Here is a 27,928-nt window from a genome sequence, read left to right as displayed (position 1 = left end):
ATAGACTGTAGATAAAAGATGGTCTCAAAGGGAAGCCCATGTGGAAACATTCTTTGTAGATAGTTTTTTTTTTTTTTTTAGACCAATACCAATTCTGATATTGTCCATTTAAAAGTCTGATATTCCGATATACCTGCTGATATTTTTCTTTCTGATAAACAAAGCATAAACAAATTTCCCTAACATTTTCTGCATGTAGTTTATTTATATACTTGTTTACACTCCCAACTTTTCTCAGGCCAGCAGGTTGTTGTGTTTGTGGCGCTCCAAACACATGCTGTCAACACCAAAGTTGCAGAGTGCCCTCTGGTGGACAAACTACAGAATATCAACACTCAAAAGACTCACTAGTTAAATGGTTGAAGGGTTTCTCTCCTGTTGGTACTTTACATTTAATTTATCGAGCATTATAAGTGCCAATACCAATACATCGGTAAATAGTTAATATTGACTGAAATTATTAGTTAATATTAGCTCTAATACTTTGCTAATAGTCCACAGGGGATGACGTCTCATGATGTCTGGTTTCAAATTGCCAAGACGATGAGGATGTTTAAAATACTCCAGTCAAAACAGGATTTTACAAAACGAAGGGCAACATCCATCTTTAGTGGTTTTAATGGAAGTGAGTAACTAATGGTGTTCTCTTGTACATCACCAATGCCATTCAACCGCATCACAAATTTTTGAAAAAGATTTCTTTGACCACAACAGGGCAGTGCTTTACCAGCAGGTCTGCTGAAATGTGGATGGACGTGTTCTGTTGAGGAAGTTTAGATTTTAGTGGGGGAATTGTTCCTGTATGTTGCTGTCACTAGATGAAATTGGTTGTAAAGAGGCATACAGTGCTGTACAGTTTGTACAAAAGTCTGCAAACACTCCCCAACTAGTCGCAATTTTTTTTTAAAGATTAAATTTTATTTATATAGTGCCAAATCACAAAAACGGTCACCTCAAGGATCTTTATATTATTGTAGGGTCTTTACCTTACAATATAGAGTAAAACCCCAACAATCAGGCAACTCCTTATGAGCAAGCACTTGGCGACAGTGGGAAGGAAAAACTCCCTAAACTAAGTGGCTGTAAAATGTAAAAGAGTGTCACGCAGACCACAGACAGAAATCAATCACCTTCAAGACGTTAATGTTGCGTCTTGAAAAGTGTTGGTTTCAATGGTTACGTACAACTTTTACTTTAAAGATAAATGGGTTCAGTTTCCTGTTTGTGTTACACTTTTCTAAGTTTCACTACCACTTTGTGGTTAGCTATCAAGAGTTTGCAGAGATGTTGGCAAACACTCTGGGCAATCGCAGCATTCTGCTAGTGACCGCAACACAAAGTAAGCCTTTGGGCCAGGACCTCATTGTGACTGCCAGTAACCTATAGAAACCATTCACCAGAAAGTCTTTGACTGGTGTTGAAGCCTATGACAAAGGCCTTAGTTACCTGCTCATTTCCTCAAGAGGTTTTGCTTTTTGCCTCGCTACTATGGTTTAACAGAAGTACCATCTTATGGTGAAAATGAGTATTGCATGAAAGGTACAGTCCAGTCCTAGTTCAGCTCTAGTTGACATCTCTAAGTCATAGCAATTCTTTCTTCACATTCTTCTCGACATTTTAGTTAACTTTGGAAGGTTTTAAACCTTTTACAATTAGTACTTTTAAAGCTCCATCATACACAGCTGTACGTCTCTGCATGTCTCACTGTAGACTACAAAATCTGTATTTAGCTGGATTTCCAGGAAAAAAACATAAAAGATCAATCAAACTCAAAAGAAACTAAAACATCATCAGACAATAAATAAGGCATAATGTTAAAAAACAAACAAACAAAAGTGCAATGAAGTTAGCATTTAAATTAAGTTTTAAAACCATGTGCGCAGGACAATCCAGTCAATGACAATATTGAGAGCAGCTGGACCTTCATTTCCAGTCAGTAAGAAGCGAGATGGATCTGAACTGGTCCAGATGAAGGAAGAGAGGATGGGACTTTGTCACTGATGAGAAAATGTTTCAAAGCAACAGGAACTTGTCAGAATTCAACCACAAAGTTGAACGACTCAGGCTGCTGCAGTCACTTCCAAAGAAACGGTTTCCTGTTGCGCTGCATGCTCCAGTCGCCATTAAATATCACAAAAATAAAAGCGTCAGGACTGAACCGGGGGGTGGGGGGTGGGAGAGCAATTCTAGCCCCAGAAGCAACAGCCCTCAGTCACATCAAGAACAGCGCTTAGTTAGAACCTCAAACAAGATCGTCAGCGAAAGCAGATTTGTTTAAAAAAAAAAAAAAAACCATGATTGAGGAAAAACACTTGAATCAGACAGCCGGTGCTATCGCAGAGTTTGGAGATGTCCAAAGGGAGATTTTAGGATTCATTGAGGGGGTAACGGGGTCCAGAGCTGGGCACTGGTGTTGGCACTGTGCAGGCTGGCTGGTTACAGATCGGGCATCTGAGAGAGGAGGGGGAGGAAGAGGAGGAGGAAGGTAGGGAAAGGTTTAAGGGCTCAGTTCTTTCGGAAGCATCGGGGCGCTCAGTCTTCTATCGGTCCTTCAGTTCTCTCGTCACTCGCTTGGTGATTCGACCGCACAGCAGCCCCACCAGGAACAGGACGCACACACTCAGTGCGATCATGAACAGGATGTAGTTCTTGGAGGGTGATGTCATCACCTGCACGGCCAGGTCTGAGAAGCCTTCTGCTGGTGCCACCTATAGCACAGAGGGAGGGGGCTTGCGTCAGTGTTTGCCTGGATAGAGTGAAGTATCTTTACACTAATAGAATGATTAGTGCACAAATGTTTTGAGGTACTCACAGCAACTACATTACGCAACCTAACAACTCTTCCTCTGATGCTACCTGTGTGTTGGCATCAGGGTGGAAGCTCTAGTCCCAATTGTCACAGTAATCCAACTACTGATGTTTACCTTTGCAGCATAGCTCCACATGTCGATGCGGTCTTGAAGCCTCTTCTTACACTCAGGCTGAAGGCGAACTCTCTTGTCCTGTAACGCCTCCATCAGACACGACATCTCTGCATGGAGAGGGACAGAAAAATCTAGTTTTGGTGACCAAACACAGTAAAAAGAATCTCAGTGAAAGACATTCAAACCCCTCAGCCTCCTAGTAGAAGCACCTGTGGTACCAATTTGAAAATCCTATGTTGCCTGATTCTTGAGTTTTTGTTGGCATGACAACAATGATACCCCATGAGCCTTTCAGGCTGAGGTAAAGATGGACAAGCAAACTTTATTAGTAAACAGTCATTGATTGGGAAGCGGACTCTGATTAGAATACTTTCTTGACTCCATCTAACCAGCCTGACAGTTTTGCACAAGAAGAAAGATTGTGTGAAAGCACCCACGTCGTCCTCTGCCCGGCGTGATGGCAGCACAGTGGTGTTTCAGGTCCAGAGCACAGGCTGTGTGGAGGACCGGGTCCACAAAGATGTCTGCCTTACTTTCCTTTAGCATGTTCAGGACTTCCTGCAAACACAAACAAATAAGGGATATGTGAGTTTTTACATTAAGATTCAGTGAGCATTTTTTTTGTTGCTGTGAAACCTAAACAAACACACCTAAAAACAAAAACATACAAGGTTACCTGAAAGTGTAACCAGTAGCTTTTGGTGGCTAATGTTAGACTTTTTTGCTAAGTGTGCCAAATTAGCTAATGAGAGTTTTCAGCCGTTTTCCCTCCTTCTTCTATGATACTATGAATGAAAATAATGAGATCATCTAGAAGCAACAGTCACAGTGACGCTAAAGTTTTCATTTGTGTGTTCAGACTTTGGCTCCTTTCATATTTTGAAGCCTTCTGAAACATACTGTACTAGTACAGTATTCTACACACTGCAAAATGTCCATGATATTTTAAAACCAACAGAAATATGCTAATAATCAAGTTCATCTTATGTTGTACTGTGGACACGTACCTTTTTACAGGCTTCCTGTCTGATTTTAAGCAGGTTGACTTTCAGACACTCTTCCACCTGACCAGTCTGCTCCTGGGCAGCCGCCTCCTCTGCGCACAATCTGGAGATCTGCAGAGGGAGAAAAAAAAGGAGGAGAGAATTGTTCATTTGTTTGTCTTTGTGTGTGTGTGTGTGTGTGTGTGTGTGTGTGTGTGTGTGTGTGTGTGTGTGTGTGTGTGTAAGCACGTACTTCTTCTGAGCAGTGCATCTGCAGCTGTCGGTCCAGTCTGTAGTCGAGCGCAGACTCCTGGAGAATCACTCTGATCTGGTCTTCGCAGTCTGAAGACAATCTCTAAAACAAACCCCGGTCAGAAAACACACAATTTCACAACAATCAATCACCATGTTATAGATTTTCGTCTTTCACAACACTGTTGAAAGGCATACACTACAACTTACAGCAAAAACAATGTCTGCCTGTATCTTTGAAACAAACACGACCTTAGTAGAGTTGTGCTCTAACCTGGTCAGCATATTTGAGTTTGAGGCAGGCGATGACCTGACCCTCCAGTTCACCGTCCTCGCTCGCTTTGTTCAGGATGGACTGGCAGAACTTTGGGATGTCGGCTCGACATGCCTTCCTCAGCACTGGGTTCAGACGGTAATCTGAAGGGGGAGGAAGAGAAGGATGAGGACAGAGGACGCTACGGTCTTTTTTACGGGACTCTGTGTGTGGTTGTGTGTGGTTCTGTGTGAATACCTGTGTTCTGTGTGATCTGCCTCTTGGTGATCATCTGTTTACACTTGGGATCCATCAGCTCACTGTTCTTATTCTGCTTTAGACACTGGAGCACATTCCTGGCATCCGCTTCTGTACAGAACCGCTGCAGGAGAGAGTAATGGTGTTTGTACAGATAATGAGATCTAGGAACACGCTGACAATTACTCCAAAAAGACCATAAAGCCATAGTTTAGTCACACTGTGTTAAACAGTTAATGTGAGGCTGTAAAACTGTACATATAAAAGTAAATATGCAGAAAAAGTAACTGAAAGGTAAATGTGTGCAAAATCACAGGAAGTCCAGAACGTGGGTCATCTGTGAAGAGGAATTAAGTCCATTTACTCATTTCAGGTTGTAAAACACTCACGTTTTTACTCCTTTAAATCTTTCTTAAACATATAGCTACTTTTTGGTTTACAATTTATATAAAGAATATGTGCTAAGATTATAAAATGTAAACCACTGCTAAAATTAAATCAGTAGAAGTTTCCTATCAAACTATTTCAGCAGGTTTTGCAGCACAAAGGTATAGATGAGAAAAAACTTTAATAAAAGAGTGAGGTTTCACAACTCTCAGTCAAAGACACAGCACCACAATGACAGAATTCAGTCCCAGTGCTTTTCCCCACGATCTCCTCTCCCTTTTTCCTGCCTCCATCACCTTGATCATCTGTTTGCAGACTCTCATGAGCTGGTAGTCGAGCTCGGGGTCGCTCATCTCCACCTCCTGCAGTCTGAAGATCCGCTGGTGGCAGCGCTGGCTGAGCTGCTTCTTCTGCTCCTTCAGACACTCAATCATCTGAGTAGGAGCAGAGGGCCAGGACGAGTGAAGACGAGAACGATAAAGAGTGGAGGCAAACAGCAGAAAAGAACAATACAATGCTTCTATTCTTACACAACACTCTGCATTCCCTACCTGAGCGTTACCAAATGCTACGTTGGGACACAGACGACTGATGTCTGACTTGCAGGGCTCGTACAACTCTGGTTCCAACCGAATATCTTCGGACTGAATGAGAGGGAAAAAAAGGAAACTTTAGTGTTTTTCTTAGAAAAATTTTTACAAAACTGATTTTTGACAAAAGTAAAAGTAGAACCAAAGTAGAACCTGGTTTTACAGATTAAATGTCCCGTGGTGCTTTTCTGTATCACAGTTCACACAGTAGTGTGTTATTGTCTAGTTTTATAAATCCTAAAAAAACTTATGCTTAAGGAAACACTAACTTTAATGCTGGTCTATAAACTGTAGGACTTAAACATTACTTGGTGGTTCTATAGTGTCGTAGTTTACACATTCCCTTAATGAGGAAAAGATCCCTAGTCCGATTCAAGATGGAGACACATGTCCCTTTTGGGTTGTGTCATAAAGGACATCTAGTGTTTAAACCACTGAACAGCCGGAAGTAGCGGTTTCTTATCGTGAGATACTGATAAGAAAAGTTCTTTCTTATAGCGACATTCCCGATCAGTGTTGACCAGGAAAGATCAACTTTGCAAGATTTCTTTCATATTACAGTAAAACTCCAGTCACCAGTGCTGCACTATGAACATAGTAAAAAGATGGATTTATCCTCCTTGTGAAAAGTGAAGTTAATGCAGATGGGCCTCGGGTAACTCCCATGGCTACAAAAAGACTTCCAGTTGTATAGAAGGATTTCTCTATGACCTCAGTAAACACTTCCCAGCTTATAGGTTTATAAGCTCAGCTCCTGGTTTCTAGCCATATTGAATAAAACATTAAGTTAGTGAATTGTGGAGGCTGTAAAACTGTAAAGAGTCCGATACGAGTCAGTGAAGTTCACATCTATTTATCTGGAAGGTTGCATGTCTAACCTGTTGCTAATAAGTAACTGCAGCAATCCCGGCAATAAATGTGCACGTTTATTCATGTTTTTGTATGTTAGAGCCCTGAGTTCAGGTCAGGAAATTCGGCTTGCGGTAATGAAGAGGAGGCTTGCGGTCATGTTACCTCTATGCCACACTAGCACCTACAAGTTCTCTTCTCCTCTGCCTTTGGTGTAAAACGTATGCGGCTGGTCTCTAGACACATACATAAAACATCTATTCAAGATGATGGAGCGCATTAAGGGAGTTTTTCCTTCCCACTGTCGCCAAAGTGCTTGCTCATAGGGGGTCATATGATTGTTGGGTTTTTCTCTGTATCTATGAAGCGCCTTGAGGCGACTTTTGTTGTGATTTGGCGCTATATAAATAAAATTGAATTGAATTGAATCTGTTTGTTGGAACATGTCAATGCAATAACTATATTCGTTAGCGCAACACTATTTTTTTCTATTAAGCTACTTGTGTGTTTCATATATGTTTCAATGTTAGCTAATAGGTGTCACCACTGTTTTGACAATAAGGAGGCTTTTGACTTTTTCCCACACTGCAGGTTTATTGACCCATCCATCAAAAATACGTGAAACTGTCTGTACATTTTTACACTTTCATGTTGGCAACAGTGTGAGGAGCAAGTTTACAGTCATTAGCTAATTAACCAAATTTAAAGATAATCCCGGCTGAAGACACTTCTATGTTGGCTTCACTTTTTATACCTGGATGCTATGTCCATTTTTATATACAGTCTAAAATTAAGTTTAAAGTGCTGAGATCAAATGACATAAGCAAAACATTGTGTTGTCATGGATACGTTAGGGGTTAGGTAACACTGTGGCTGGCAGACTGTCTGAAAGAAGTCTGAGTGTGTTTGCATGTGTGCGTATGTGTGTGTGTGTGGTACCATCTCCAGCTCCTCTACCCGCAGCTGTTTACGACATTTCAGAGACACCCTCTGCTCCCTGGCCTCCTGCAGCGTGTCATTCCTCACTGTGGTGCTGAGGCAGATGACAACATCCACTCTGCAGGGTCACACAGAGAGTCACTTATGTCCAATTAAATCAGTTAAAATGTTAAACTAAAGCTCAACCTCAAGGAGATTTTGCACTATTCTCATTGGTTAGCAGTCATAGAGTCTCACTTTTTCTTGATGTTTGGACACAAGCGCAGAACATCCTCCTTGCAGGCCATTTTGAACTTATAGGAAAACCGGAAATCCTTCATTTGAATCTGAGAGAGAAGCACAGGGATACTATGGTGATAGTATTATCCTTTTTTCGTTTTTACAATTATTTGCATTTATTTCATTCTTGTTGTCACTATTGTGTAACTCAAAAACAATATTCAAATATTAAAGCTTCTCTGAGTCTATCAGCTCTTTGAAGATAAAATTCAAAATCAAAGACAAGAACAACAAGAAAAAGAAACTGGTATCACAGAGTAAAGAGAGAAACAGAGACAGAAAACAGAATTTCATGATCACTCACCAGCTGGAAGTGTGTAACCCCAACTGCACATTTGTCATTCATCTCCTTCTGGTGTTTATTCTGAACCAAACACTCCATCAGATCACCTGTGTCGATCTGGTTATCAGCTACATCCTGCACACACAAATAACAATGCAAACATCCAAAATCTTTCTATTTACGTGACATTCAGGGACAACAACGCACAACACCACCACAGTGTCGTTGTTCAGTGGAATAAATGAAAATGCTCCGACTATACTCCGGAAAATAAATACACGGCTCAAAAAAACGTTCCTTCTTACACAAAAGAACAGATACTGATCCTGTTGATGGGTTAAGGACCTCCTACAGTCTTGTCCAGCTCTCTAAAGTAATTGTCTCTCTTCTGGATTAACAACCCTCTGAGCTATTAAACTAACCAGACCAATATTCTAGAGTTTTCACTGACTTGATGCTATAGTCTAAATAAAAAGTGTTCCTTTGATTATTTTAACGTGTATATTCTTGAGGAACCACACTGAATAACATTTATTTTAATGCAAGCAACAGAAAAGAATGCATTAGTGTTGGCCAACCCATGTGTAGGCATGAACACAGTAAAAAAACAAGACCAAAAGCACTGTGAGCAACTGAAACATATGTTTACGTACCCTGCAGATTTTTAGCATTTGAGGTTTGAAGACAAAATGTTTTAAAGTCTCTTTGACACAATACCCACTCTACATAACTTCACAAACGGGCATGCAACAGGTTACCGCCACCACTTTTCCCTCACGTGTCCTAAGGTAAAGTCAAATATGCTCACGTGGCAGTGTGCCTGAATGACGGGCTCACAGGCTCTGATGAGGAGAGCGTCGATCTGGATGTCCTGAACAACGAAACAGACAGCAACGGGTCATAAATGTGAAGGTGAGACAAGAATCACTTGTGTCAACACTGTTTCTCTAACAGCTCCTGCCTGCTTTCGGTTTAGCTTTGCTAACCTCTGACTCCAGCTCTGTCAGGTTGCCCACGACGTCCTTGCAGCCGGAAACTAAGTCCTCCAAATGATCCTGCAGACATTCCAGCTCCTGGACAGAGGCACACATTCAGCAGCAAGAACAAGAGCATTTCAACCATTACTGTGCGGCAGCCCCTAATGTGTGAACCTCTGCATCTATAGGCCGGTTTACATGTGAACTAGACTAGTCCCAGTATTTTCCAGCCACAGGATTTATGACACTGTGTGCACATCAAAGACCACAGGCTGCCAGAATGGCGTCAGAGAACTCTAACAGATATAAGCAGCAGTAACGGCCGCTGTGTGCTCACCTGTCCAGCATCTGTCTTTTCGCTGCACCACTTGCCGAGGTCGGTCATGCAGCGTTTCTGCAGCTCTGGGTCCAGCTTCACATCCAGCGCCCTCTGGTGGAGAATCCTCTGAACTTCCACCTTACAGTCCCGAGATAACTGCAAACAAACACATACATCACTGGTCACAAGGTTGAAACACACACCCATTCACAGTTTTCTTCTGTGAGGACCCATGATGACGTGTGGATGTGTATTAAGTAGTTTAGTAAGTGCCAGGTTCTGATATATAATGAACATTATTGTCACAATCATTTGCCTTTTTTCCCCAACAGAATTGCACAGACCCTGCTGGCAGAGAACACCCTTTACAGGGTTTTATGTTTGGCGTTGTAGTTGGTTTGTTATTTGTTTGCTTACATTCTCAGTCTGCTCAGTTAGTCTCTCTCTGGTTGGGGCCTTACCCGGACTTCCAGTTTTTATCATTATCATGTTATTTTGGATGGAGGAAATGGATAGCTAGTTAATTAAATTAAATGAAATGTAGATTAAATGGGTTTCAAAGGGGTATAAATTGTAAGCTATATGTAGCTCACTAGATTAAAAGGGGGTATTATGCATGATTCATAGTTAAAAACATGGGTATCTTACACTGGGTGTTGATGTAGCCTCTCAGTTCATCGTCTACCTGATGCCTCTCACAAACAGAAGATTTAAACAGCGGTTGGTTGCTCTGAGATCATACAGAGCCGGCACTGTGCAAAAGTCCTGAGCCACCCCTCATTTCTTTGTATTTTGCATCCAAAGTGAGTTTCTTCTACTTTTAAAAAAAAAAATGGTCCGGAGCAACAGTTCTCCAGCCTTTCAGAAGATCTTTGTTTGACTTCTGCTGCTTTTCCCCTCATTTTTTATCCAGTTTTTGTACAGTCTGTTTTCAGAGGACTGTTTTTACACCTAACTCCAGGCCAATTTGAAATTGTCTCGGAATGGTGTGAAACGTGTCCCTCAAAAAGCTGAGGAAACTAGTGGCAGACCTAAAAAAATATCTACAACAGACAAACAATATAAGTAAGTCATGTCCTTAAAGAAGGGGAAAAAAACAGCAAAGCACCTGAGAGAACTGCCCACAAAGACTAGACTGACTGACTGAAGAAGGTGGCCATGAATTTCCATTTATGTTTATAATACTTTACTGGACCAGTTTCCCATTAACTATGTGAAGAAATAAGGGCTGCTCGAGGCTTTTGCATAGTACTCTATAGTAGCAGTCTGAACCCTGAGCTTGGGATTGTTTGTACTGATCGAATTTTTTGGGGAACTTTAGAACTATACAACACAAAATAAGGAAAACCATATGACCTGCACTAAAGTACTGTGTTGCAGCGCTACCTGGTGACCAAGAGATTAAACCCAGACTTGCTATACCAGCTAGGAAGCCAAAAAGAAATCCCCTCTGTCATCTTGTAAATCCTTATTTTCAATAATCTGTCATTTTCAGGAAATTTGATGAAAAAGCTAAAAAAAAACTGTTACATTCCGTGAGGCTGTGGGAGTGTGTGGGTGTGGTGTTGTCCTCTCCCTCTCCTCCTCCTTTTTCTTGCCCCTCCCCCTTGTCTCTCTTTGCCCCTGCCGTCTCCCTCAGGAAGCAGCTGCTGCTCGTCTGCCCTCGTTTATCACCAATTACCTTCCAGAGGTGATATAAGCTGGAGGAGAGCGGCGCGTTGGGTGGGAGAGGCTTCTGGTGGATTTCTGCTGTGTGGGTCTGCACGAGGTGTTGGAAAGGGCCGTGTGTGTGTGTGTGTGTGTGTGTGTGTGTGTGTGTGTGTGTGTGTGTGTGTGTGTGTGTGTGTGTGTGTGAGTGAGAGTGTGTGAGAGTGTGTGAGAGAGAGACCAGCCCACTGTGTGTGGTGAGTGTGAGTAGCTCTCAACTGAGCAGTTGAAAAATCTTTAAAAACCTGAATTCTCCTGGTTACTCATGTACTGATTTACAATAACACAGCCTGCATTGATTGAGGTCACCATCCCCATTCACCGCAGACTCTGAATGTACCATGACGCATTACTAACCTCGAGTGGCTTTTTATCTCTGTGGAACGTTTCATGCTGCCTACAGTAAAACTCTATCACGAAGCAGAACTTTTCTCCATTTGTAGAAAAAACGCATCATTCATGACAGCATTTTCAAGACAGCGCTTTCAACCATGAGCCAATCTGGATGCACTGCTTTTAAAACACGAGGGAAGTTAAATCATCACAACATGGACTGAATATGAAGCACGATTTGAAGCATTTTCTTTTGCGCCAAGTTACTTTTCAACTGCTGTTTTTTCATTATTTTTTTAAACTGATTAATTTTCATGACAAATATTGATCTTTAGTGTTTATCTGTTTAGTGGCACCACTTGTTTTCCTGCAGCTGCTCAACAGTTTCAAGTTTTAATCCAAGCGTGTTTAGCTTGCCAAATGACTGTGCATTTACACACGTAGTAAAGGCTCTTTTGTGTGGATGTGTGAAACCGCTAAAATGTCCCACTTTTCTGAACTGGCGCTCACACTGAAGGTTTGACACATGCATACACCATGATTACTGAGACCATATAATTATATCAAATCAAGCTGTCAAGGGTCTTCTTTATAATCAGTATAATTACTCAAAATCAGGGCGAAGTGGATTTCCAACTCATTAATTTTTTGGAAAGAGAGAGAAAGTGATTATACAGATTTTCAAAACAAAGCAGAGCAGTCAGGGTTCATCATTTGAACTACTGAACCTGTGACTTAGAAGGGTACAAGCCAGCACTTCAGTAGCAATTTGTGTCACGAGAGTGAACAACTAAACTGAATCCTGCTCCTAGATTAGCTTTCATAGTTTCATGATGGATTTTAAAATGTGCTCTTGTCCTCTGAAGGACTTGCTTTTACCATCTATATACCAAAATTAAGAGCACTTTTGCATTAGTTTGGGTGTCTTTTAATTTTAGGTTCCTGTAGCGTCGGCAAGATGCTTAAGACCAAAAGTTCCAGATACTTTTCATAACTTAATGCAGACACATCATCATTCACACTTTTAAACATTTGAAGTTCCATAGAAGTAAAGTTTGACATTAGACTGACTCTGATCATGCCCCGAGTTGTTCTAGCGCCACCACGGGGTTAACAGTTTGATTCAGCCTCGCTCCAACCATCACCATTACAATCATCATCCAGTTAACTCCTCACCAGGATCAGTACGAGCTGATTTAGGTAAAATCAGAGTTCTTACCTGCTTTTCAGATTTCGCCTGTTAAATTTAAAAAACAGAGTTATGCCTGCTGCTATGACCAAATATAACCCTGAACCAACCAAAATATTATACCTAAACAGCTTAGTGCGGTCTAAAGTGTTTGCTTCTGCTGTCAACATACCCGTCTTCCCTGCTCCTCTGTGCGGTAGGCATGGCGATAGAGGCAGGAAAAGACAGCACCCGGTGGCATCACCTCGTTGGTCTCGTTCCAGCCGTGTGTGTGGCAGAGGCGGGCGGCGTCAGCCTGACATTTCTTATAAAGGATGGGGTCCAGTCTGGAAGACAAAAACTTAATGGATACTAAAACACACCCACAAAACAGACCTCCTTCAAGTCCTGTTTCCTGCTGATTCAAGTCATTCTATTGTACAGTTTCAGCTGTTTTTTTTTTTTTTTTTTTTTTTTTCATGTTACCCATCACTACTCCCAAAATCATCAGCCTGCCACATTTTCTGATACACTACATGGAAAAAGTTACTGGGCCACCTGCGCATTACACCTACAGGAGCTGCTCGGGCATGGAATCCCACACCACAAAGCTCCCAGCACTCAGTTTTTGCGCTGATGTTAATGCCAGAGGAGGTTTGCAATGCTACAGTTTTTTCCTTAGCAGAGCGCTGGTGGTTTTTACCCACTGTGCACCTTAGCACTCTTTACCTTACAATATGAAACAACTTGAGGTGAATACGGCTGTAATTTGGTGCTATATAAATTAAACTGAATTGAATTGAACTGGAACTGAATTGATAGGAAACAAATGCCACAAGTTGACTTGCTGCCATAGTGCACTTCACCCTATTAGAGAACCATGCTTGAATTCAGTGAGCTGTAGAACAACGTCTTTTGCGTGCTGATGAAAAAAAGAGGCTAAGTATCTAGCTGGACTTAATATAAACCAGGAAAACAAGCTTAAACACCAGAGAAAGTTCTACAGCTGAACAATGTCGATTTGTCGCATTCCCATCAGCATCAGCGGGCACACTCACTTCCAGTCTCTGGATATAAAATACTGAAGCTCTAACAGGCGGTGTTCACAGTCCTCCACCATCTTCTCTGTGTACAGATGCTCCATCAGGCATGACAGAATCCTGCACACCGACACACACAGACATACCAGCACATGAATCAGTGTTTACCAGGGAATCCGAAGAATGAAAAAAGGCAGATTTTGAAAGCAGGCGTCCTTCTCCTGCAGGTCTCTCTTGCTGTTTTAAGCCCCCTGTTTTAAACGTTAACAATTACATGTGATGCCTATGGGATAAACATATGCTGTTTTTTTGTTTTTATCAAACTCCAATCTGCCAGGTTAAAGTCCTACGTTTCAGCTATCGCCGCACTGTATCTTACCTGCGACATGGATATTTTCAATCTTTCATGCTACAGTTTCTAAAGCCGAAAAGCAGAAGCCAGAGAAGGTGCAGTTGAGTCTAAGCTCCCTCTAGACTACTTGAATTACAATATGCTGAATGGTAATTACGTAATTTTCAACACAGTGCGGCTCCCCTTAACTTTAAGCACATACGCGATTAAATCGTGGTCATGGTAATTAAGACTATTAATTTTAGCACTTGTGTCTGTTTTGGTTCCTTTTTTAATATTCTTATGATAAAAAAAGCAGCGTGTCACTGTTGTACTCGGTCACGGTAACAGCAGCAGTGAAAATATGAATGCTTATGTACTTATGTAAGTCTTAATAAAAACTACATTTAAAAAGTATCATCTGATTATCATTTAAAATTCCGATTAAGCTTAACCTGAAAGCAGTTGCATGTGTGCACGTGTGTAACCAACTCACATTGGGTCTCCATTGCGGATGTGTTTGCAGGCAGTCTGGATAACGGACTCGCAGGCCTCGTTGAGAGCCCGGTCGATCCGATAGTCGCCTCCTGGATCAGCAGACTGGATCAGAGTCTGAAGCTGCAGTGAGGAAAAATAATATTCGAATATTCAGGAAATAAATTTAATGGCAAGAAACTGGATTTTATTTATTTGTCATTATTTTATTGACAACCTATCAACCCCCAGTAACTGCAAATCTGATCAAACAAAATTCTGCCCGACATGACACGACAACTCAGAGTACCGTGTCTGCTGTTCGTGAAGTATTTAGCCAATACAAAATCTGAATGTTCTTCACTGACAACAACATTTTTGATAACTAAATTTGCAGTTTTATTTCATGATGACTGATTGAATGAAGGACTGATTATTTCATGCAATGGTCTTACAGCGTTCTGGCAGACGCTGTCCATGGCATTGCTCCGGTCACCACGACCGATTCTCATCAGACAGTGCAGTGTGCGGCCTTTGCGGTGCAGGCCGGAGCACTGGGCCTCGATCTCCGTCCGGCAGTGAAGCACGATCTCCGGACTGAGGGAGAAATCCTCCATCAGCATCCGCCGGTAGTCCAGCATCTCCCCCTGGCATTCTCCGCTGACCGGATGCCCTGCGTAGCACAAGAACCACCTATTACTAACACAATTAACAATGAATGCACATGAAATGTAGATAACTTCACACCCTATTCATTATGTTTGCAATTATATTTATAAAAAAAGAAATACTCTTTACTTAAAGCTGTATTCATTTACTTTTTGGCTACTCTGGGATTTCAAGGTCTCATTTAACAATATATTCCAAATAAATTCTATATAGAGAGTTTAAGTCCACCACATAAGGGTTAAGTCCAATCTTTACTCTAAGTTATATTTTGGTCTCCTCCTTTGTTCACCATCTTCTAGCTTTGTCAATCTAGTGTTAGATACAGGAGATTGATATTAAGAAGATTTTTGCAACCCTGAGTTAATGACCAGTTTTTCTCTAAACACCCCCCCCCCACCACCACCACCACCACCAACAACAACACCACCACTCACCACGGTGCACAGAAGCTTCAAGGCACAGGAGCAGGTATGACAGTCGGGCTTCACGGGCACGCGGCAGGCTGGTGTCCAGGCTGCAGCGCTGCTTCCTCAGGTCCAGCTTGCAGGCTTTAGCTAACGAGTAACTAACTCTGTAGTCCTGAGAGATGAGCTTCTGACGAGTGGTGAGAGCATCACGGCACTTTGAAGGCGAAGGAGGGGAGAAAGGTTATTAGAGACCAAACAAATTCACTAAAGTTTACTCAAAAGCCCTACAGAGTTTCATCAATCACGATCGTGCAGCCCTGTCAGCCACGCCGAGGAACAAGATGAATAAATGAGATGGTTGTACCTTTTCCGACATGGCCTCTTCAAACTTGTGATTGAACAGACACTTGTAGACTTTCCCTTCTCCTGCCTGAATCTGTGGAGAAAAGTAGAAAAGGGTTTCCGCTCTGAGATGTTAAAGGGATTTGCCAGCCCCACACAGCTTGTGTTTCTACAGTTGGAAACCAAGAGAAACCAGTTCATGTATAATTTCCATATTTTCTGAATGCATTAACTGTTTGTGTCTGATCACCGGAAGCATGAACATCATGCAAGCAGCGGTAGAGCCTCCTTACGTTCTGGCAGAACCTCTCGCGGTCGTCTCGGCAGGAGAAGTAAAGGTGTCTGTCGAGGTGAAAGTCATCTGAGGAAAGTTCCGCCACCCGCAGGATCGCTTTCTGACACTCCTCTTTGATTGGATGAGCACGATCCTGTTGCTCCACCTCCCTCACTAACGCCTTCTCGAGACAAGCGATCACTTCACCCTGGGAGTGAATGTCCTGTAAAGAGACATCAGGGATTCAGAGAGAGGGCAATGACACTCTGAATATGCTGATGATCTATAGGCATGGTGTCATAATGTAGTGGTTTACACATTCCATTGGCAAGCAAACGGTTGCTGGTTTGATTCCAGCTGGCTTACAAAATTCTTGCAGACCAAAGAGTGGGTTGACTTTCTCTTCCATATAACGAGAAAGAAATTAATGGGATTTGCAAAAACTTCCAACTATATTTTACCAAATGGAACTTAACAGGACACAATGTAACGTGGGTACAGTACAAGACTCGACACTATTTATATGTTTGAAAATAACAGTAACAAGTGTTGCAAGTGCATAAATGCTAAAAATCTTAGGGTTAGTTTAGCCCGTTTCCTGGGGGTTACTAGGCAACATGATTACAATATAATATGTAATATTGATAAGAACCTTTGTAGGCCTAAGATGTACTTGTGCGCCAATTGTGGACTGTGTAGGAGGACATCATATACAAATGGAGATTTTGTGTATTATAATAAGCACTAAATAGCCTGCACTTGCCACTTGGAGAGGTGGGTTTCCTCTGGTTACGCCACCTTATTATTTTTGTCGTTTAACCCGAAAAGCCTGTAAATGAACCTTTCCTGATTTATGGACTCCATTTTATGATTTATTAACTTCTGCATATATTTGCACAGTCCTGACCTTGTGTCCTATGTTGATGCTGCCGCAGCGCAGGCTGTTGATATCTTCTTTGCATTTGTCCATGAAGCCACAGATCAACCTGTAGTCGCTGAAGATGATGCTGGTCATCTTGGTGATATACTGGTTACACTGGTACTCACTGATGTTAACACGGTGATCCACCAGGCAGGACACCAGGTAGCCCCTCCCTCGCTCCACCTCATTACACTCCTTTATCTGAAGGTGCAGAACATTTGACAGGTCAGAGGAGAGCAAAGGACAGACCTAGAACTTCCCTGTAGAGTCAAAGGCAGACTGACCTCAGTGATGGTGCTCTTACAAATCTCCATGGCCACAGATTCAAACTTTGGATCTGTGGTTAGATTGAGTTTGTAGTTCCACAGAAGCTGATTGAGGAAAAAAAAGTTAGGATTTCAATTACAATCCAATTTATATGTTAATTAGAAATGAAACATAGTGAACATGACTAAAAAAAAGCCAACTCATTAACTACAACTAGTAGCAAAGAGTTTGTGGTGGTCGTATAAAGCATTGCATTTAATTAGATAATTTCTCTTCTTTATTTTTGGAGGAGGCACAACTGTTAAAAGTTTCTCTTGAGAAAGCAGCTTCTAAACTCACAAAGTTTCTTTGTGAATGTGATGTTGAAATAGTCCAAATCTAAGTAATCTACCCTGAACGATTTTACAAAAGAATAGTTTATTCAGAGAGAACTACGCCTGAACGATCAGACAGTCCCCATCCTGAAGACTGATGATTTTTTAAGGATTTTAATGACAGAAATAAGACCTTCAAATGTGCTCTTTTTATTGTTTTCTAATACTCTGTGTATCACTTTCTTATCAGAGGGGTTCCAGCTGCAGCATCCACAAACAACAGCTACTGAAAGTCGGTCCACCGAGAAAATAAGATAGAACAAGTGAGCGTGTGACATGTCAACTGCAGCCAGTGCTTTCCATGCTGTAATAAAGACAGTCCAAGTGCTCCATAAGCCTTGTGGTGTTTCATAAAACTGCCTGCTGTTAGCAGCCCTGAACTCTGAATATTGAAGGTTTATCATCCAGAAGGCACGGAGACGAGCTTTCGGAAGCTCTTAACGCAAAAAGAGGAGAAACTCCTAATTTAAAGTTAGACGGCGTTGATGTCAGTGACGGTCATCAGCTGGCAGTGTGGAAGCTGTGGGTTCTTCAAAGCTAGTATTTAGAGTGGGGAAGAGAATGTGAAAGGACCTTGTTAAACAGAGAAGAGAGGATCATGGTCAGCGGTCGCTGATAATTAGACTGCTTTATTTTAAATTCTCTAAATGTTTCCAATAATCTCTCCGATTGTACAGTGCATTAAAATATGCAGGTCTGTGACACTGCTCCAAAAAATATACTGAATTGAATTAGTATGCACAGACTGCTTTTTAGACCGATATTGTATTAGATTCTACATTTCTACTTGTTTACTATTTATGGACATATTAAGACATATTTCTAAGATAATATAATCCAGTTTACAGTAGTGGTTGTGGCCCTGAGTCAATAAACATACTAACATACTTGCATGCAGAACGTTTACCATGTTCACTCCTTTATATGCATTTTAATATTATATAAATATATTTCATGCAAGCAGTCATCTCATTGCACTTTATATTGTAAGGTAAAACCTCTGAAATATTAGAGAGAGAACTACAATGATCCCCTATAAGGAAAACAATTGGCTACAGTGGTGAGGAAGAACTTCCATTTATCAGGAAGAGATCTCTAGAATCAGGTTCAGGCAGGGGCAGACCTCTACCATGACTGATTAGGAGTGAGAGGAAAGAGCATACAGAAAAGTATAGAGTTAAGCAAATAGGACAAAACTAAAACCAATTATATCTGCAGTAGTTGGGGATGACATAAATGTTACAAATATTTGTTATGAATAAATTAAAGGCATAACGCAGTGATCACGAGACATGGATGGAAAAGAGTCCTCAGGTGACAAAGGTTCATAAACTCAGCCAAAAATTTAAGTGTAAACTTTTCAGCAGTTGGTACATCACAGCTGTGTGTGTTAGGATGTTCTGTCAACCTTTGAAATTACATATTTCAATATGTTTGGTTTAAATTCTTTAACAGCAGGGGCAAATAACAGTAACTTTGACTTAAAAATCTGTCAGATGCAGTGAAATAATTCCAGCAGTCCAAGCAGGACAGGTATGTACCACCCTGCATATCCAAAAGGCTAATTATCACATTTGATTTCTTGGTGAGTTAACTTTAAGCCAAACAGACTTGGTTAAATTTTTGATTTGGCCTGACAGCATTAGCCGAGTATGAAGGCACGCCTCTGTTATATCTTTCTTTGTCTCACACTTGTACTGTTTGATTAAAAAGTTCTGCGTGAATTTGTGTGTTTTAAAACAAATACTCACATGGTTGCAGTCAGGAGCAATATCAATTTCCTGCAGAAAGACAAAAAGAGGGAGAAATGTGAATCTTCAATTCAATGAAATTTTATTTATATAGCGCCAAATCACAACAACAGTCGCCTCAAGGCGCTTCAGTAGATTTAAACATCTTTCAACACTCTAGTTTAATCCATGCTTCCATCAGAGAGACACAAATAGTCATTTGTGCTTTAAGGGCTACCTTGGTATTTTTACTGCCATATTTTGTCAACATGCTGCAACAATGAGATTTCCAAGTTTGGCAACACCCTAACCTAAACACGCATCGGAACCAAAAACCAACTCTGACAAACTCCAACTTTCAAGCAGCACCATAGCCAGAGATAAAAGGAAAAAGTTCCAGCACCTGCTTGTATTTCTTTGTGCACTGGTTGAACAAACTAGATATAATAAGATAGTAAGTGTGTTTAGAGGTATCGGAAGGTTTTTTGTTTTATTAGTTATATTTATATGCTGAACCTACTGCACCATGCATTGGTTAATAAACCAACAACAAGACTCAGCAAAGGCACGGTTAGTTACACTGAAACCCTTTAAAACTGTTGAGCTTGTTGGCAAGCAGTCCATTTTCCTAAGGCCATGTGAGTATAGGCAGAGTTTCCAGTTAAATGTTGCTAATTTTCATTATATGACGATTGTTAAGACTGATTTTATATCACCAAGATTTGGTCATTTAAAAATCTGATATACTGGGCAACGCTTTTTTCATTCAGACACATAAAAACAGATTTCCCTAAAATTTGTTTATGCACAGTTATCTAAGAATTTAAGACCGTTTTAATTAATATATGCATTTTTAAAATAAAGTTTGTTTTACTATCAAAAGTTGTTGACTACTGATTTACACTATGCTCAGCTATGCTTGTGTTCATGGACTTGTAAACGTGTTTCCAATACAGAATAGCGCCCTCTGACAGAAAACTATGCAACATCAACACTCATAATATGGTTGACGGGTGTTTCTCCCATTGCTTCTTTACTTTTAGTTATTGGCCATTATAAATGTTGGTCCCAATAAATCAACAAATAGATAATATTGGTTAATATATAGCCGGGTGCTAATAATTGGTATAGGTCAATTAAGTTGGTCAATATATACACTTAAGGAGCGAAGCTATATTTGTATTATCTTTTATTATCTTCACCCAATGTAGTTTAATGTTAGCATGACATCTAAGAAAAGATGGAACTGAACTATTAACAAACTGATTGGAAACTCGGGTAAATTTTGCTACTAGTAAGTAATGTGGCCTAAAAGCTAAATTTTCGCTTTTTGTAAAGTTACTTTGTACAATTTAGGACTTTTATCACAAGGTAGAATTCTTCTATCTGCATATAAAATTATTTAATGTTGCTATCCTGAAAGATGATTTTAAATGAATAAATCTGTGCTCTAGTAGCCACAAAAAGAGGTGGGCCAAGTACGATTTGCAGAAACGTTGAGCTAACACTAGCTTACATAATATCAACCCTATTTCAACTTCAGTCAGCCACTTTTCAGAACAATATACATAAGGCTTAGATAAACTATAGCCTTTCATTTTTTGAAGTTCTGTTGCCTTAGTCAATTTAGATGGTGTTACACTTTTGTTCAACAAGGGGTTTTTTAATATCTCGGAAAAAACATTTTTGTAAAACCAACCTCTGCAAAAATAAAGGAAAGCAGTGCAGACAAGAAATGTGCCTACTGACTCGCCTACTATGTAAAACCTAGACTCGTGCTCCATGGCTAAATCGAAGGTAGGATTTTAGTGCAACTGAGTGAGATTGAAAATACATAGAGTGCATTTTTGGAACTGTCCCTTTAGCTTCAGAAAGAACAGTTCAAAAATACCACCAACATTGCCCTAAAGCGCTGAGCAAAGTAATGTTTTTTTTCTCCAAAACGCAGCAGTTTAATATGAACAAAGCAGCAGAAGCTCTTCATAGACTCGCCCACAACATCCTTGACTATCAGACAAAAGCCAGCAGCAGAAGCTCTTCTTACATCTCCACATCACTTTGCTGTAAAAAGACATGAAAGCACTTTGTGATAACTCTGCTGTGCCCACGGGAACAGCGACAAAAGGCCTTCTTTTGATTTTAAACTCTCATTTCCACTAAATGCTTCAGACACAAAGAAATCAGTGTAATAAGGATACAGACCCTTGGTGGGTTCCCAAATTAAAAAAAAAACTAAAAAAAACTAGTCATACTATGAGTTATTAATTAATGAAGAGCTGATCCATTCACATCAAAGGCTTTTGAAAAAAGACCATATTAATCAACTAGACTGATCAAACTGAAGTGGAAAGGATAATTGTGCCTTGGTAAGGGGCAGAGAGATAAAACAAATTGGGGCTGATGTGTTCCACTGAAGACTCTACATGTACAACTCTATACATGTTAAAAGTAGCCTGGCTTTTTCTGCGACTAAGTCATTGAAATAACTATACAGCAGAAACTACTCATGGAGATGGACACACCGAGAGATATCACTAATTCCTTAACGCAACTAAACTTTTAGAGATCTTTTTATGTGTCATTGTAGAGGCAATGCTTACAACTTGACACTAGGAGCCCCAAGAAGAGATGAGAACTTGTCAGTTTGGAACAAGCTTTATCTGTCATACAGATGGCCTCACATTTGACTCTAGAATATTACAGTGTACAAAAGGGTTCATGATCGACTTAATAACTGAAAGGTGCCTACGCATAAAAACACAAGCTTAAATCATCACACCTCCACCACCGAATAGGCTTTTGCCCTGTTAAACCATCCAAATTAATGTAAAGGAAATAGCAGTCTATCAGAGTTAGAGATACTTCATCATCAATTTAAACATAAACAGCTTTAATTGTCCATTGTATTAATGACCCGCCTGGGGCTGTTTTTGTTTGACGGGACCAACGGTAGCCTCTTTCTCTGTGACTACATCAGCGTTTCCTTTAAATCCTGAACATTGCACTTAGGACAACGATGTTACTACGGTATAAGCAGAAACACTGAGTAAAAAAAGAATTGTAGGACTGCAAATGCTACCCATAGCTACACAGCATCCTGGCACGCTATCTCCCCATAGTTATTATTTGTCACAATGCCTTAATGACCACAGCTCTAGAAATATCCCTGGCTTCTTTCTGCTATTGCAAAGTGACTTGCTGTTACTTTATAACTGTGTTGCTGTTTCTCAGACGTCTATCAGCTGTCAGATTTCAGGGCTTACACCACCACAAATAGATTCTCAAACTGGGTGTACTGAAAGCTCATGCTGCTCAGCTGCCCCTGTTACTGCCACTATATGTGTGTGTGTGTGTGTGTGTGTGTGTGTGTGTGTGTGTGTGTGTGTGTGTGTGTGTGTGTGTGTGTGTGTGTGTGTGTGTGTGTGTGTGTGTTTCTCTAGAGAAGAGGCAGATTTATAAGAGCCATTTACCTCTTCGGGAGGCCACAGCTGTTATAGAGTCAAAGCAATGTAATTATCTCTGTAAAGAGGGCATCACTCAGGGCTGCTGGAGGAGGTGTCTCGTGTGTGTGTGTGTGTGTGTGTGTGTGTGGTGTGTGTGAGTGAAAGAGCAGATGAAGTTAACATGATGATTAAAAAAAAACTCACAAGGGAAATTTTTTTCAGGGACAGTACGGGTTGTGTAACAAATGGTTTGCAAGATAGCTCATTTAAAATATTCTTTAATGTAAAGCAATTATAATTTCTTATTGGCTATGAACACATTATATGTTAAGTCTTTTATCATCATCATTTTGTCCTCCATTATCTATTTATACAGAACCATGTAACTGTGTATATCTGTGGAGTACAGTGCAAAATGAGACTGACGTGGTGATACTTTAAGCTTTTGCTGTATTTGTGACAATGACTGAGGTTGATAAAAGACATGGAAATCTATTATCACTGTACAAAATGTCTTTTAAATGTATTAAGTCTATCAGTGAACATGTGTCATTTTCTATTGCATTAAATTATATTTTTTTCATTATTTTGCTCTATATTGTATATTGGCCAACTTATGTTAACCAGACACTTGATTAGGTAGACCTGTTAAAGTGCTTACTAATGGAAATATCTAATTAGCCAATGATATGGCAGCAACGCAAAGTATTTAGGCATGTAGCAAGGGTCAAGACAGCCTGCTGAAGTTCAAACTGAGGATCAGAATGAGAAAGAGAGGTAACTGAGGTGTCTTTGAACGTGGTGTGCTTGTTGGTGCCATGCTCTAGTCTGAGTGGAAGGCAACAGTAATGTGATTGCAAGGTATGCAGACGAGCATCTCTGAGCAAAAAACACATTGATCCTGGAAGCAGATGGGCTACTGCAGAAGAAGCCCACACCAAGTTCTTGTCAGAAAGGGAACCTGAATATAATTTGCATGGGTTCAGCAAAATTGGAAAATAGGAGACTGGAAAAAGTTTCCTGGTCTGATGAGTCTTTAATACAAGATTTTTCATGGTGGAGTCAGAATTTGAAAACATGGATGCATTCTTCCTTGTATCAACAGTGATGGTGATGCTGTAATGGAATGGTAGCCCATCAGATGATAGTTACTTCCAGCAGGATAATGCAGCATGCCAAAAGGCTCAAATCATCTTCAACTGGTTTCTTTTTTGACTGGACTCAAACATTCTCTATGAACAACAGATTTTAATCCACCTAAGGACCTTTGGGATGTGATGGAACAGGAAATGCAGATCATTCATGTGCAGAAATCAGCAGGAACTGATGCTGTCATGTCAATATGGACCAAAATCTCTGAAGAATGTTTCCAACAACTTACTGAATCTATTCCCCAAAGACTTAAGGAAGCACTGAAGGCAAAAGGGATGTAAACTCAATATTAACAAGATGTTTTTTAATGAAGTGACCAGTGAGTGTGGATATAAATAACAAGGTAGATTCTCTACCAGCCTCCTTCCTTTTTGCTAGACCTAGCTAAATGTTCAGTGCAATACAAGAGGCTCTCATGCTTTCCTGAATGTTACCAAACTACAAAGTGTGGGGTAATTATTGTAAATGGGCTGGTTCTTACAGTATCTAGCCCTTTTCTACTCTAACTGAGCACTCAAAGTGCTTTTATACGAGGAAAATTGCTGTTGCGTTTTTCTGAAATGACAGAAAGTTAAATCAGCTCCTCTTTGAAACCATTTCACCGTAAACTTTATGAAGAAAAGAGAGAATTTATTGCAGGAATGTCTTATTACTCTGCATTTTTCTCAGCTTTGTGTACCAAATTTCCTACTGGGAAAAACAATTATACATAAAACTAAATTAAATAAATAACTTAAACATCAAAGTAAATCAAAAGTGAACACAATCTATACATCTAGCATAACAGAGAAATGTCTTCTGCTTGTACTTTTAAAATAATGGAATTTAGTACGATACAAATGACAGAACAAATTCCTTATATGCTGAATTTTTAGGTCTCAATTTGGGCCGCTGAATTTTTTGTTCCTTTTAAAATATCTGATACATGTGAAATCTTGGAATAGATCTAAATTTGTGATCCCAAACCCCCACAAAAAAAGCCAAGTGAAATAAAATAACATGGTTCAAGTCAGTATTTCCAAAACCCTTCATATGGTTTTAAAATTTTTATGATTGTTTTATAAATATGAGCTAGTGTAAAGGATCTTATCAGGAAGAGATTAATGAGTAATCCGACCCTGTTTTAAGTTGGTGTGGGTGTGTGTGTGTGTGTGTGTGTGTAGCCTTTTAATCAAACTGATATATTTTTCTTTAGATTTGAATCCAACTTTTTTAAAGCAGAGACAAAAAAGCAAACATTTACAATATAAAGGAAAAAACATATTGCTGTATGTATGTATAATTATTTGTTGAATTTAAAGCATTTTTCAACTAAAACCATCACGAAATGTACTATAGTCACGTCACAAGCTCGGGTGACTTCTTCAGAAGTGCTTTAGTGTTTTACCCAAAGATGTTCAATTTAAAAATGACACGAGGCAGAAGACTTTGCTTGAACAATCACTTCTAATAGCTGCAGTGCAGCTTAGGACACTTTGCATGAGGAAACACTTTTAAAATAATTAAATAGGTAAGAAGTGAACTGACCTAGAAAGCAAGATAACAATCTGGGGGGAAAAAATCAGATTCAGACTGTAAACTTGCCTGTAGCTTGCCTCCACCAGTGTGTGAATGTGAGAGTGAATGAATAGTGGCATTGTAAAGCGCTTTGGGTGCCTTGAAAAGCGCTATATAAATCCAATCCATTATTATTATTATTATAAACACTGTATGTTTATCATATGGTCATGTAATAAAGCAGGCTGTGAGGGTATCCTTCACTGGACGCATTAAGAGTGAGACTGAAGAACTGCAAGACCACAGCGGTTACTGATTAACAAACAAATAATTTGATCTCTAGTTGTAGTAGTGTCCCTTGCTTGTTTATTTATGGAAAGAAATTAGATAAAAATAAGAGAATCTGTGCATGTAGGCGGCCAATCTTTAAACAGGCACAGAGTGTGAAAGTTGGTTGTATTCTTCGTCACTATGGCACAAAGAAACAAGACAGGAATCATGTTTAACTGGGGTTTAACTTCAGCCGGCAAGTCACCTGACAGCTGGATGACTGCACTCACACCACACACTTCACACCTCACCAGGTTAATAAGTACTGCACTGAGGTGGAAAGAGGGGTGGTAAAAGCACAAAGCACATTAAAACCTCTCCCTTAAACTACAGAATGCAGTTGAGACAGCCCTGCCAGGTGCAGAGGTCGAGAAGGGGGTGAAGTTCATTCGGGATGTCACGTGGAATAAATTAAAAAATGATTAAACAGTTAATCAGATTAAGCCTGATATTTTTGGTAGAGATTAATCTATTTGTTGTTTAAAGACTAATCAGGTTTCATTTAGCTAGTTGCTCTTCAGCCTACAGCCTAAACACAACCAGTTTATAAGCATTTATAACAGCAGACATGATTTTTGATTGTGCTCATGGAACATCAGTTAAGGCCACACAGACAGAGTAGTGTGGATTACTACAGGGGATACCTTTTATTTACTCCTGGGGCCACAGGGCAAGAGCCTCTGTGCTGAAGTGTGAACATTCCTAGGTTGAAAAACACACAATTTACTTAAACATAAAAAAGTGAGCAGATTTTCAGGATGAGGGGCTTTTCACACAGTCTCATCAACTGACCACAAGCAAGTAAGAGAAAACTAACAGGTAGATATCAATTTGGGATAAAATCTACACTTAGCACTTGAAGACCTTCAAGTTTCGTTTTTTGAAGGAACTACGTTTTTTGTTCACTTTTGTTAAAAAACAAAACAAAAACAAAACACACACACACACACACACACACACACACACACACACACACACACACACACACACACACAGAGTTTTAAAAGCACTAAATACGCCACTATCTCTGTATGCGTGTGTGGATGTCGGGTAAATCGTGGATTTTTGACGTACTAAAAGAAAAAGTGTGTTTAAACGGCTGCCCGGAGCGTCACACGGATGGAGGTGCAGATGTTCACCTCTGCATCACAGCCATGCTGACAACCGGGGTGACTAAACCCACTGGGGCGACACACCCAGCAGATACCCATCACCTCACCTGAACCCGAACACTTTACCGTGGGGAGGGCGCCTACCTCTTTGCGGTCCTGCAGACACTCCAGCACTGCCAGGTTGTTGGTCCAGGTGTGCTTGGGACAGAGGCGGGTCAGGTCCTCCCGGCAGGCCTCCTCTTCCGACAGCTTCCAACCGGTCGCCCTTCGAGGCTGTGAGGCCCCAGCGGCTGCGGCTGCAGGTGCATCCTTCGCCGGCGGATCAGCGGGTCTCAGGACGGGCGGGTTGTGAAGCTCGGCCGGGCCGCTGGCAGCCTTCAAGCCGAGGACGGAGCCGAAACTGCAGAGGCACACGGACGACAACAGCAGCAGCAGCTGAGCGCGACTGTACGCCGCCATCTTCACAGCACTGTCAAGCTAGTACTAATACATGACGACATCACTTCCGGTCAGCGAGGTAACGGTGAGCTTTATTTACCGAAATAAACACACAACTTCCGGTCACTTGAAAAATAAATAAATAAAGCTTTACTGTACTCCTTTAGTAACAGCGTCAGTGTACCCATTGTTTTTACATTGTTGTTTACTCTAGTAAGCAATACGACACGATGATCACGTCACATGATCTCCAGCTCTAGTTTATAGCGATTTATTTTCATTTAATAGCATCAAAAAGAATCAAAGAATCAACTAAATGTAGGAAAAATAACGCGAATAAACTTTTCAAATATAAATAATTGTCGTTTATTTACATAAGCATGTTTCCACACAAAACTATCAGCCTGAATTACTTTTTTAATGCTAGATATTCCCCCACCTTAAAAACAAAACAAACAAAAACAAAACAAAACTTGTTTCGAAGTTCCTGCTCTACCTTTTTTTGTGACAACAAATACATTATTTCTTTGGCATCCATTGTACAAGGACAATGCAAGTCCGAATATTCAAACAATTGTTGGATATATCCCGGGAAGTGCGCACACTGTGTCTGAGGAGGATGTGC

The 27,928-nt window shown here is 40.5% G+C and overlaps 1 protein-coding gene across 1 annotated transcript; it reads right to left on the bottom strand.

Annotated features, from left to right (window-relative positions):
* Positions 1–13: 13 nt before the first annotated feature.
* On the bottom strand, positions 14–27,374 carry LOC146679110 (Golgi apparatus protein 1-like). Its single transcript, XM_085408070.1, has 26 exons — positions 27,010–27,374; positions 19,353–19,382; positions 17,245–17,331; positions 16,946–17,161; positions 16,058–16,261; positions 15,787–15,858; positions 15,450–15,636; positions 14,802–15,019; positions 14,369–14,490; positions 13,560–13,661; positions 12,695–12,848; positions 9,312–9,449; positions 8,984–9,070; positions 8,806–8,868; positions 8,019–8,132; positions 7,673–7,761; positions 7,436–7,553; positions 5,609–5,701; positions 5,354–5,491; positions 4,671–4,794; positions 4,434–4,576; positions 4,161–4,262; positions 3,932–4,039; positions 3,362–3,482; positions 2,925–3,031; positions 14–2,708 (listed from the first exon to the last, which is right to left on the bottom strand). The coding sequence occupies exons 1-26, from the start codon at positions 27,322–27,324 to the stop codon at positions 2,541–2,543; spliced, it is 3,420 nt and encodes a 1,139-aa protein (XP_085264196.1). The 5' UTR covers positions 27,325–27,374; the 3' UTR covers positions 14–2,540.
* Between the last annotated feature and the right edge of the window lie 554 nt (positions 27,375–27,928).

This window comes from Rhamphochromis longiceps, linkage group LG1 (assembly GCF_057381845.1).
Source record: "Rhamphochromis longiceps isolate RC_006_pf linkage group LG1, R_longiceps_female_GT1.1, whole genome shotgun sequence".
In the NCBI taxonomy this organism is placed as follows: domain Eukaryota; kingdom Metazoa; phylum Chordata; class Actinopteri; order Cichliformes; family Cichlidae; genus Rhamphochromis; species Rhamphochromis longiceps.
Note: the sequence above shows the minus strand (reverse complement) of the source record. Positions and strands in the feature narration are given on the sequence as shown.